Here is an 11799-nt window from a genome sequence, read left to right on the forward strand (position 1 = left end):
ATACAAATGCTGTCTGATAGCACAGGTACTTGTACCCACAGCGAAAAGAGGCAGAGGCATGGGGAAGGGCTGAGCTGACCCACCAAATGTGCCAAGTTCATTTTGAACACATCCTCACAGAAGGATCACACCTCACTCTTTGTCCCTGCTACAGAGTTTGCAGGTTCTAACATATCCGCAGTGTGGCCAGCCCCTGCATTTTGAAAGGGAAACTTCACAGGCAATTTGCCTTTGAAAATGTGTTTTCTGCCCCAAGGGGGACAAAATTCCTACTACCCTGCAAGCACCTCTGGGATTTTGCAATAGCATCCTAAATTTTAAAAGGACAAGTATAACACATTAGCACTTATTCTCCAGAGCCAGGACTTCCCTGCGGGCCTGCAGGATCAAGTCTGGCTCCATTTAGCACAAGAAACAATATCTGGCTTTTAGGTCCTCCAGGACCTGGTGTGTCCCAATTTCCTGTAAAAAAACAAAAAAAAAGACAAAGCTAAATGTTGATTGTGCCATTAAAGACTGAAGCATAATTCAACATAGTACAGAGTCCCAGTAGCCACAACTCCACAATTCGCTTTATCAGTCACAGGTGGTGGTAGAACTCTGCCCCCCTCCGCCCACCTGGGTAAGCCGCAGGCCTGCCATTGTTCTCTGCGCTAATGCAAACGCCAACTGAAGGTTCAAGGGGATACTTTTGAATACCTCACCCAGGCTTGCAAACCCCTAGAGATAATGTCCTTGCAGGTTTGCAAACACACCTTCAAAGAGGAAATCCCTATGGAGTTCGCCTTTGAAATAAAGAGGCTAGGCTCAGGCTGTGTATTTTGCACCTGTTTGACAACACAGTCAGTCCATAGCTGTAAACCATGCTGGAATTTCAGGATGAAATGCCTGTACTTTGTCAGCCTGCTCCCTTGTTGGGGGGACAGATGAAAGTACCTCTGCACGAGCAGTTTTACCTGCAGAGATGGAAGGTTATTTTCAGGCCCCCCTATTCAACATGGGTAGCTGTTTAGTTACCAGAGTAAAACCACATTGAAGGTTTTCTCTTCCTTGCCCCCTATGGAGGTAAGGACCCAGAGTTTGGTGAAGCCCTGGACTTCTGCCTGCATACAACTGTCAACCCACCTCCTCCCAAAGAAGACAGTAGGTACATCACAGTGAGTGGAGCTTACCGGTTAAAGGCCTGGAAAATGTGGGCCCCCAGGTACTTCATCTTGCTATCCCTCCCCCTGCTCTTTCCAGGAGGGGGTGAGTCAGGAGGTCCTTCTGGGACAGGCACATCCTGACGAGGAAGGCCTTCTCTTCAGCAAAGGAGCGTGTCCTGAAGCTCCGAGGCACCATTTTTCTGAATGTGGTGCCCATAGATAGAGTGCGCTCTAATCTGCAGGGCGGTGGTGACGCATGATTAACAATATAACCCATTAAATCCTAGTTGGGTGGATAAATACACATTGATATATTCAAACGTCGCTGGTTATAATCAAGTTTACATTGTTATCCACTTGACTGCAAAGTTTCAAAAAGTAGCCGGGTATCCTGAGACATTTACATTCAATACATAAAAATCTACTCGATGTACCAGCAATGAAAATAGCAAGGTTTGATATTCATAGCTGGGAACCTTTGAGTTGTGGTCACCCTGAGATGGCTGTAGATTAGCAGAGGGTGGGGGAGAGAGGGAAGGAATGAAATATTGTGTCTCTCTCTTCCCCTGCAGCACCCACCTAACTAACGCACACTTTCTTTTTCTCCCACCCATCACCATCACCTATCCCCCCCCCTCTCGAGATGACCTAGCTTACTTCCCTTTCCTCTCTCCCCGACCCCAGCACTCTCTTTGCTTCCTCCCCCTATAAGGCTCGGCTCCATGACTTATGCATCCTCACTCTATCCTTAACTGAGTGATTCCCAAGTCCTGGAGTCACAGCTGCAAACTGACTTTTTTGTGTATATTGCAGCCCCTCTCCAGTTTCTCCCCACATGCTGCTTGCAGTGTCTGCTCCAGACTCACCCCACTTCTCCTATTCTCTGCAGGCTTACTGAGGAAGGGGAGTGGCTGAGCTGTACACAGAGAGGCCCTGAGATTTCTAGTGTTTCCCCTGAGACTCTGCAATTGATGCAAACTCCTTGACGCTCAGGGTGAAATCCTGAGCGTTCTCAGGTATGTTGAAGAAAAGAGCTCTCTCTGTTGCAGGTCCCATACTTTGGAAAGCTCTACCTGATTCCCTGAGAACTTGCACAGAGTTAAAAACATTTAAGCACAACGTAAAGACATTTTTATTCAAGCAAGTACCCCATATATGATATTGAAGTAGGACCTTAAATACTATAATAGCACGTGAATAACCAGAAAACTTCTTTATAATGTCAAATTTATATGCTTCACGATTCTGGCATTTATTAGGATGCAAGTGCGATCTAGATTGGCTACTAGTTAGCGGATAATATGAATTGAAAAGCTGAATTGTGTAATTATAGGTAGTTGTATGTATTCCTGTGTTGTATTTTTGAGTATCACATTACTTGTTTTTAATTATGTATGTAACATTGTAAACTGTTATGATCTATTGGAAAAGCGGAATGTAAAATTTCTTAAATAAATAACTAGCATATTGAAAGTTATCCGGTCAGATAGATATTCAGTTACATGGCTAAGATACTTTAACCAGATTAACTTCTATCTGCACTTGTACAGATATTTAGACTTAGTCAAGTTCAAGCACATTTCAAGTCAGCAGCCTGTTTTTTTGCTCATTCTGATTTAACCAGCTATAGCACCACTCAGCGGCTTCCTGAAATATTGACCTTTATGTTACTATGAAGGGAAAATATGTTAGAGGAAGGTGAACTGTTATAAAAACAAAAATACTTAGAGGAGCTATTCAACTGAAAAGAATATAGAAAGAATGACCAAAAATATATCTGTAAGGCACAAAAAAACCAAACAAAACAAAAAAGAGTAGTAGTAGGAGGAATTGTGTGCAAAACCTTAAGGGTTTCACTCTATAGTGCTATAATTGAATACTGGTAGCTTTCTAGCAATGGGAGGTCCAGAGAGGTGCGCATTAAGGAAAGGAATGGGTTTTGGAGGAGTCATGGGGAGGAGTTATTGAGAGGATTTCTGAAGTGATGGAACTGAAGCTTGTCCCGGGAAGTCCAGGGCCCGGGTGCTGGAGATATCCAATCCACTGGGGACTGTGGAAGTGACTCTTTTGGCAAGGGCTAATGACCAACTGGGAGAAGTGGAACTCCTGATCCAGGAATACAAAGTCCATTGTAGGGTAGTCTGCAGTCAGTAGTATGTGCTAGAGGAGAAATAGTTTTCTATACTTCGGTGGGGCCCAGAAGAAAGAAAAAGGCCTTAGTGAGGATCTGAGAGGAAATATTTCTGTGCAACTGTGCTCAAGTGACATGAAAAAGCTAGTGAGTATGTTCTGAATTGCTTGCCGATTGGAGAAGCTGTGTTTTATTTTTCGTGAATGGTTGTGCTGATTTTTCTGCTTTTTGCTAACCTTAAAAATTGTATTATTTAATAAATTCATTTTTTCTTCTTTGAAACACCAAGTTTTGTGTGGACTTTACTTTTTTTTCTGAAAAGTCTTTGGGCTTTTGCAGGTAATCCTGATTCCCAAAGCACAAAATCATGCCTGGTTTTTCCAGACGCTGAAATGAGTAAGCTAACGTTCATCAGTCTCTGAAGGTGACCCCCCCCCCAGTAATGTCCTCCGCTCTGAACCCAGGTCTGCATACAAACGCCTATCCCCCCCACATACATACACACCTTTTTCTTTCTGAAATCTGTCATGATACAGGTCAGCACAAAGAAAGACTTATACACATAAAAGTACTGACAAGGCTACTTGCATGATGATTATTTATATCCTCCAGCTACATGGGACAATGTTGTCTTACAGAAGCACTAGTAAGAATAAAACAACCTCCTCCAGTTCCAACAGCTGTTCACCACTCTCACACATCATCCCTCTGCCTGCTTTTCCTACCTTTCTTCTGGCATGTTCTACATTCCTTTTCACATTAAGTTCATCTCTATCAAGACGCTACACGACTCTGTCCATATCGACATTTTAGTGCTCAGTTCCATCACTTGGCACAGGCTCTTCTCTCTCTCCCAGTATGTCCTCAGCTGACTCTCGCCTCCCAGCCTTTTTTCTTGATATCCTCTACGTCTGGAACCTCCCCCTGTGCCGATTTCTCTTTCTACCTACCAGTCTTCACTAAAGATGTATTTCTTCCTTGTGAAATTCACCATTCCCCTGCACCCCCACTGCTTCCTCATCCTCGTTTCTCTTGTATGTCCCTCTCTTCCTCTCACAGAGACAGAATGTAAAGCATTCAGCAATAAGTGGAATATGACAGAATTGCTAACCGTTCAATGAATGGACAGCAAAAATTTTAATGTATTTATCAAATGAAAAGTTATACTTTTAAGATTACAGAATGTTTAGATGTTCTGAGAGCAGGGGGTTTGCCTCAAATTCTAACAGGTGCTACCCATGTTAAAGGACATGTGTTAGATTTGATTTTTGGCTCTGATGACGCTTTGTCTAAAGGAGAATTGATGTTTAATGGTAATAGGGAGTTACAGTGGATGGATAATTTTTTTCCTAAATTTTAGTCTTAAATTTTCAAGGAATTTATAAAAAAAACAAAGGGTGAGGCACAAGTTTCTCGCAAGTGGGGGAAGACTGATCCTGCGAAATTTTCTGAATGTGTAGGCTGTTATGATCTTGCCCGCGGCCAGGCTGTGAGCAGTCCCTCACCTTTACTGCCAGCCTTCCGATGCCATTCCTCACGGCCTGGAGGCCGCCATGTCCTCTGCTACTGCTGCCGACCAGGCCTCTTATGCAGCCAAGGATCCGCCGCTAACTTTTCTTACGGCCCGGAGGCTGCCGCTGACACCTCCATCTTCACGCGGCACAAGCCACTGCCGACCAGGCCTCCCTTGCAGCCTGGAACCGCCACCGCCGTGCTTCTCCTCGCGGCCTGGAGGCCGCTGACGCTGTGACATGGAGCCGCTCTTATCAGGACCCTCCTGCGGCAGGAGCTGCCGACCAGCTTCCTCTTCCGTGGCCAGGAGGCCACCCTGGATCTCCTTTTCATGGCCCGGAGGCTGCAGACGCCATCTCCTCCCCTGCGTGGGGATCCCTCAGTCTTTGGTTCTCCCTCCATGCAGCCTGGAGCCGTCTTCAGTCTTCTCTCTTCGTGGCAGGAGCCGCCTCCGATCCCTCAGGCCTACTTCTGCTTCAGCTTCTTCTCAGTATGGCTGCTGTCCCTGGTCCAGCCTCCTTAGGTGCAGGGCCGTGCCTCTCCACAGGATTTAAAGGGTCAATCCTCCTGGCTCCTCCTTGTGATGTCATCCTGGGCGTTCCTCTTCAGCCCTACAAAAGGGCTCAGCTTCAGTTCCTCTTTGCATTTGCAAGGAGTTTGTCATGGAGTCAGACCTCTCCTGGATCTTCAGTACTCGTTCTTCATCCCAGGAGTCCTCCATGATCCTTCTTCACTTCAAGGCACTCTGTTCTTCATTGGTCCTCTTCGTCTTTGTCCATGGTTCTTGAACTTTCATTGTCATCTTCATTCCATGTTCTGGTCTCTCATCTGATCCCGTCCTCTTGTCTCCAGATGTCCCGATGTCACCGTGTCTCCAGATGTACTCTCATCTTCAGGTGTCCTGACATCTCCCTATCTCTGGATGTCCTGACATCCTCTTGTCTTAGGATGTCCAGACGTCCCAGCCTCCTGACGTCTTCATCCGTCATGTTCCAGTCATCCCTGTGGTCCTCCTTTCTAGAAGTCCCCTGATGTCCAGATGCCAAAGATGTCTTGATCTCCCAAGGTACTGGTTTCCATTCATTTCCGCTGTCCTACATTCCAATCCTGATATTCAAAGTCTCGCTTCTGATGTCCTTTGTCAGGTTCCGATCCTGAAGTATTGTCAGTCCTTAAGTTACGGGTTCAGCTCGCTCGCCACAGACCTCATCTTCAGCTGACCTTCCTGAGAGTAAATCCATTTCTATCCGGTGTCTGAGTTTGGTGGCTGGAGCCCTCTTCCGGCAGGATCTGTCTTTGAGCACTGCCCGGATTCCTCCTGGTTCCTAAGCCTTTGTCTTCGTCTGAGTATCCAGAGTCCTTATCCTCTCCTGAGTCTTTCCAAGTTCCAAATCCTCATCGGAATATCTGGAATCCTCGCCGGACTCTCTAGAATCCACTTCTGATCTCCACCTATGTCTGAGTGTCTTGTGTCTGAGTTCCAAGTCACCTCACGTCTTCGTCTCATCTGAGTCTTCAAGGTCCTCATCTCTTCTGAGTTCCAAGCTCCACGTGTCTTCATTTCATCTGAGCCTCTGAGCTTCCTCGCTTTTTTCAAGCTGTCAGCCTAGTCTAAGGCTGAGGTTTCATCTTTTTCCAAGCTCCAGTACCATAGACTGTCCTCAACCTCTGTCTGTCCTGATGCATCTGCCGCTACCCCGTGGCAGAACCGAAAGAGCTATTGAGTGGCCGGAAGGCTACCCCAAAGACCAGCATTGCGTTGTTGGGTCTCTACCAGTGCATGCAGGTTAGGCAGAGGTTAGGGCGGTGGTCAGCCTGCTCCTCCCATGCTGGGACACATCTTGCCTGACGTGGTGCTTCCACGGAGCTCCTCTCTGCAGTCGCATCGAGGTCCATGGGCACACATCCCCCCGGAATAGGGAGCGCTCCCTCCCACAGATTCCAACATAGATAAGTGTGTGTGGTTTGTTGGGGAAAAGTTGATGAAGAGGATATTGAGAATTTAAGTAATGGGTGGTTTAATATGCTACAACAGGTTATGAAAAAGTTTGGAGTGGCAATTAAGAGAGGAAAATCGAATCGTAGAGCTGTGAGTTCCCCATGGTTTTCTGCTGAGTTAGCGGAGCTTAAAAGAAATTGTCACCATTTAGAGAGGAGGTGGCAGAGTAAAATTAGTCTAGAAGATAAAAGATCTGGCAGAAAGCAAACTCTAAATATTTAAAGAAACTTTTAGCAAAAAAAAAAAAAAAAAAAAACTACATGAATAAGGTGAAATTAGATTACAATCCTTATGTTCTTTATAGTATAGTTAAATAGTTAGCTGGAAAGCAAAGGAAAAGCAAAGTGATTTTTTGAAGAAATTTCAGATTGTGATATTTTTGCTAAAGGGCAGATTTTATATGCCTGGCACGTGTAAATTCCGGCCTTTACATTCGTGGCCAGGCCTTACGCGTGCCATGCGAATCTTCCAAGAGGCCTGGCCAAGCGCATAAAGGCCAGGACACACTCAAGTGCTGGGCCGGAGGGCCGGGACAGCACCATTGTTCGTTCTGCTGGCGCGCGCAACTTACTTCAGTTTGGGAGCTGAAGTTGAGCAAAAAAGGTAAAAACAAAAATAATTTAGATTTAGGGGTTGGGGAGGAGAGGGGAAGGGGGAGGGAGGTTAGGATAGGGGGTAGGGAAATTCCCTCACAGTTCGCTCCTTAATTGGAGCGGACTGGGAGGAAACTGGAGAAGCCCGCGATGCGTCGCCGCGCGAATTTGTACAATTTTACCCCCCTTGTGCGTGTGCAGATTATAAAATCCAGTGTCCATGGCCGGCCAATTTTATAACATGCATGCGCCAGCACCCATATGTTATAAAATCGGCGCGTCCATATGTGTGCACCAGGAAGCGTGCACACATGGATGACGTGCGCACCTTACAAAATCTACCCATACGTTTTTAGGGAAAAAGTAGATCTATTAGTGGGAGGACTGGAAGGAGTTAATATAGACTATGTAGAAGATGGTAAGGAGATGGTTTATAGAGAGAAGATAGATATTAACTTGGATAGATTTGAGTCACTTTCCCTCTTAGAGGTGAAACAACAGGTAGCTCAGTCTAATTCAACTAATCTTTGCTTTGATGCTTGACCATCTTGACTACTTAATGGCTGCTCAGACAAAGTATTAGTATGTTTGCAGAAATTGGTTAATAAATCTTTGAATTTGGGTTCTGTGCCTATATTATGTAAATCCACAGTAGTATTACCGCTGTTGAAAATGAAAATCCTGATCCCAATTTATATAATAGCTATAGACCTACTTCGAATCTCCCGGTTGTAGCTAAAGTGTTAGAAAAAGTTGTCACCAAGCACATTTCAAAATATTTGGAATCGGTTGAACTTCTGGGCCCAGCTCAGGCTGGTTTCAGATGTGGTTGTAGTATGGAAACTTTACTAGTTTCATTAATGGATGATGCTCTGCCGTTAGTGGATAAAGGGGAAGGAGCTTTGTTGGTTATCTTGGACCTTTCCTGTGCTTTTGACTTGGTTAATCACCCATTATTATTGAGACACTGTAAAGCTTTGGGTATAAGTGGTGCAGTTTTGAAATGGTTACAGAGTTTTCTGTCTGGGAGAAAGCAGATGGTGAATTTTCAAGGTAACTACTCTCTTGCTGTTGAGGTAGGTTGTAGGGTGCCACAGGGATCATCCATCTCACTGATTTTGTTCAGTATTTTTACAGTGAGATTATTCAGGAGGCAGGGTTTTTTTTTAATCATACATATATACAGATGATGTCCAGATTTTAGCTCCTTTGGAACTAAAGAAGGAGTAACATTATAGGCAGCTGGGAATTTGTTTGGATTAACTGAAGCGTTGGCTGAATAGAAGTAAGTTGATTTTGAATGGCAAGAAAATGGAGATTTTGAATTTGGGATACAGTCAATTAAAACTTCCTTTGAAGCTGATGGGGGAAGAGATCTTTCCCAAGGAGGAGGTTAGATCCCTAGGGATCCAACTGGATTTCACTTTGAGTTTAGAAACGCATGTTTCACTTTTGGTGAGAAGGATTAAATTGCTTAGACAAATTAGACTTTTTGGATCCTACTGTATTAAGATCCGGGGTCTATGCTCTGGTTTTGACATATATTGACAATTGTAATGCTCTGTTTCTGAGAATGACTGTTAAAACGACTCGGAAATTACAGAGAAAACAGAACATGGCAGCTCATATTGGGGCAGATTTTCAAAAGCTATGCGCGTAACCTGAGAAAATTTGCCCCTGCATGCGCTGAGCCTATTTTGCATAGGTTCGGTGGTGCGCGCAAGCCCCAGGACGCGCATATGTCCCGGGACTTGCAAAAAGGGCCGGGCCGGGGGTGTGGCTGGGGGCATGGCGGCAGTCTGGGGGCAGTCCGGGGGTGGGATCAAGTGCTCCAGCACAGGGACCTGTGCCGGGGCATGGCACACCGGCAACCGGCCAGTGTGCGCAAGTTACGCCTACCTCGGTTAGGTGTAACTTTTGCTGCAAAGGTAGGGGGGGATTTAGTTAGGGATGGGGTGTGGGTTAGATAGAAGGGAGGGGAAGGTGGGGGGGCTGGAAAAAAAGTTCCCTCCAAGGCCGCTCCAATTTCGGAGCGGCCTTGGAGGGAACGGGGAAAGCCATTGGGGCTCCCCTCAGGCTCAGCGCGCGCAAGGTGCACATGTGTGCACCTCCTTGCACGCCGACCCTGGATTTTATAATGTGGGCGCGGCAGTGTGCGTGCATGTTATAAAATCGGGCGTAGATTTGTTCACGCCGGGTTGCGCGAACAAATCTACGCCCAAGCATAAGATTTAAAATCTAGCCCATTGTGACCTGAAGTACTAGGAGAACTCCATCTGAGCCATTATTAGATCTGCATTGGCTCCCAGCGAATGCCAGATGCAAATTTAAAAATTTGTCCCTGGCTTTTAAATCACTAAAAGGAGTAGGTTCGCAGTAAATAAAAAATCATCTAAGCAGAAGTTTGAGATCAATGAAAGGGCATCTTCTGAGAGTTCAGGAAGTTAAAATGTACCAATATTCCTGTCTGAAGGGAAGATCTTTTTCAAGAATGATCCCTCAAATCTGAAATAGTTTACAATCTAGTTTGAGAGAAGAGGTGGATGTATTCAAATTTTGAAAAGCTTTAAAAACTTGCTTGATGAAAGGGGTTATTTAATAAGTTTGATGGATCTGTTGTGGTTTCTCTTCCATCCATCAAGAAATTGTATATTTTAATTGTTTGAATTTATGTTGTAAATCGCTTAGGAAGATGTAATCTATTAGGGGATAAATAACTTTATTTATTTATTAAAAATCAGTTAAGTAGCAAGAAAGTACTGGAAATGCAGATGGAAGGGAGAGGCTCAGAATGTATAAACCAGTAGCCCTGCGGACAAGAAACAAGGTGACTTCCAAGTAGAGCAATAGGAGTACCTGAAAAGTGAGAAGAAGAACTATTTAAGAACCTCATCTCTAAGAATGAAAAGTAGCAGCCTACTTATTGCCTCGTGGAAGGCAGTGCCCTGATTGATCATGGAATATAAACCCAAGGGTTTCCCAGATTCTTTGCTGGCTCAATAAAAAATCATGCCCAGATTGTACTTGCCTAGGGACTTACCTGGACTTTACCTAGACTCTAGCATGGAGTCTGCCCACTCCCAGCCTTGAACAGACTTCATTTGATACACTCCTTCTCTAAGATTGAGTAAGCAAGAATTACATCGATGCAAACATAAATGTTGTAAGCATCCAGCTAGGATTAATAAACAGATTTGGCCAGATTGACATCTTATACAACTCAGGTTTATAAGACAAAAAAAAGGATTATTTTTCAGGCAAAATTCACTCCTCTACAAACAACCCAACTGACCTTTTGTTATACTGTGAAAACCTTAATCTCAGAGGCTACCAATGATGTCTCCAGAGATGCTACAGAGTCACAATGCAATCAGTTTGCAACTTATTTTTCAATTAAAGTTGCCAAAATTTGGGTTAGCTTCACATCTGCTCTTATGCCCACTGTAAATGATCAGCTGGTTGATTTGCCAATATGGAGCTCTTTCTGTTACAGAAAATACAACCTCTAGATAATTGCAAAAATGAATATTACCTAGTGCTCTTTAAACCCTTTACCCGACAGCCTCACTGAAGGTGATAAGGGATGATATTTCTAAACCTTTAACTGATCGTATTAATCTCTCATTGTCATCTGGTGTGTTATCTCCATCAATTAAGCTATCATCCATAAGATCCGTCATTAAAAAGGCCAACACTGATGCTTCCTTATTCACCAACTATTGTCTGATATCTTCCTTATTATTTTTATCGAAGCTAATTGAATCTGCAATATTAGACCAACTACATTACTTTCTGGAGGATAATGTCCTCATCGATCAATTCCTATTTGGATTCAGAAATGGTTTTAACAACAAAACTATTTCTAGTACTGACACTATTCTAAGAGGATTTGATAAGGGAGTCAGCTATATTACAGTTCTTTTGGACATATCAGTGAAGTTCAGTACACTCGTTTCTCATGGCTACTGTCCCCAGAAATAGCTGGTATTGTGCTTGATTCGTTCTCTTTTTGTCTAATGGGATATTTTCAACAAGTCTGTAGTGGGAGCGCATTGTCTGGACTACTGACATGATGGGGACCCGCAAGGGTCTGCTTTATCAGCAACACTATTCAATATTTACCTCACTCCTTTATGTAAAGTGATGGCATGTCTCAGTGTACATTTTAGGATTTATGTGAATGACATCCATCAGTTCTCTGTCCCATTTCGCTCATCATGGTCCTAACACATGTGGACTCATAACCCTTTGTTTAGATGCTGAGAAGAGATGGCTTTCTTATAACAAACTAATGCTAAATATTGATAAAACCAAAATGATCATACTTACTACCTTAAAAGATTCTCCATCTGATGCCCCTGAGGTGTTTGATTATGGCAAACATAGTATCCCCATCCGGCAGTGTGCCAGGAACATAGG

The 11799-nt window shown here is 44.1% G+C and overlaps 1 protein-coding gene across 1 annotated transcript in view; it reads right to left on the reverse strand.

Annotated features, from left to right (window-relative positions):
* The window catches only part of LOC115098054 (stabilizer of axonemal microtubules 1-like), a 77725-nt gene extending 66665 nt beyond the window's left edge, over nucleotides 1–11060 (reverse strand). The window contains exon 1 of the mRNA XM_029614354.1: nucleotides 10936–11060. Coding sequence (XP_029470214.1) covers nucleotides 10936–11060 — 125 coding nt within the window. The remainder of the gene's footprint in view (nucleotides 1–10935) is intronic.
* Between the last annotated feature and the right edge of the window lie 739 nt (nucleotides 11061–11799).

The sequence above is a fragment of the Rhinatrema bivittatum genome, chromosome 1 (assembly GCF_901001135.1).
Source record: "Rhinatrema bivittatum chromosome 1, aRhiBiv1.1, whole genome shotgun sequence".
NCBI classification, from domain to species: domain Eukaryota; kingdom Metazoa; phylum Chordata; class Amphibia; order Gymnophiona; family Rhinatrematidae; genus Rhinatrema; species Rhinatrema bivittatum.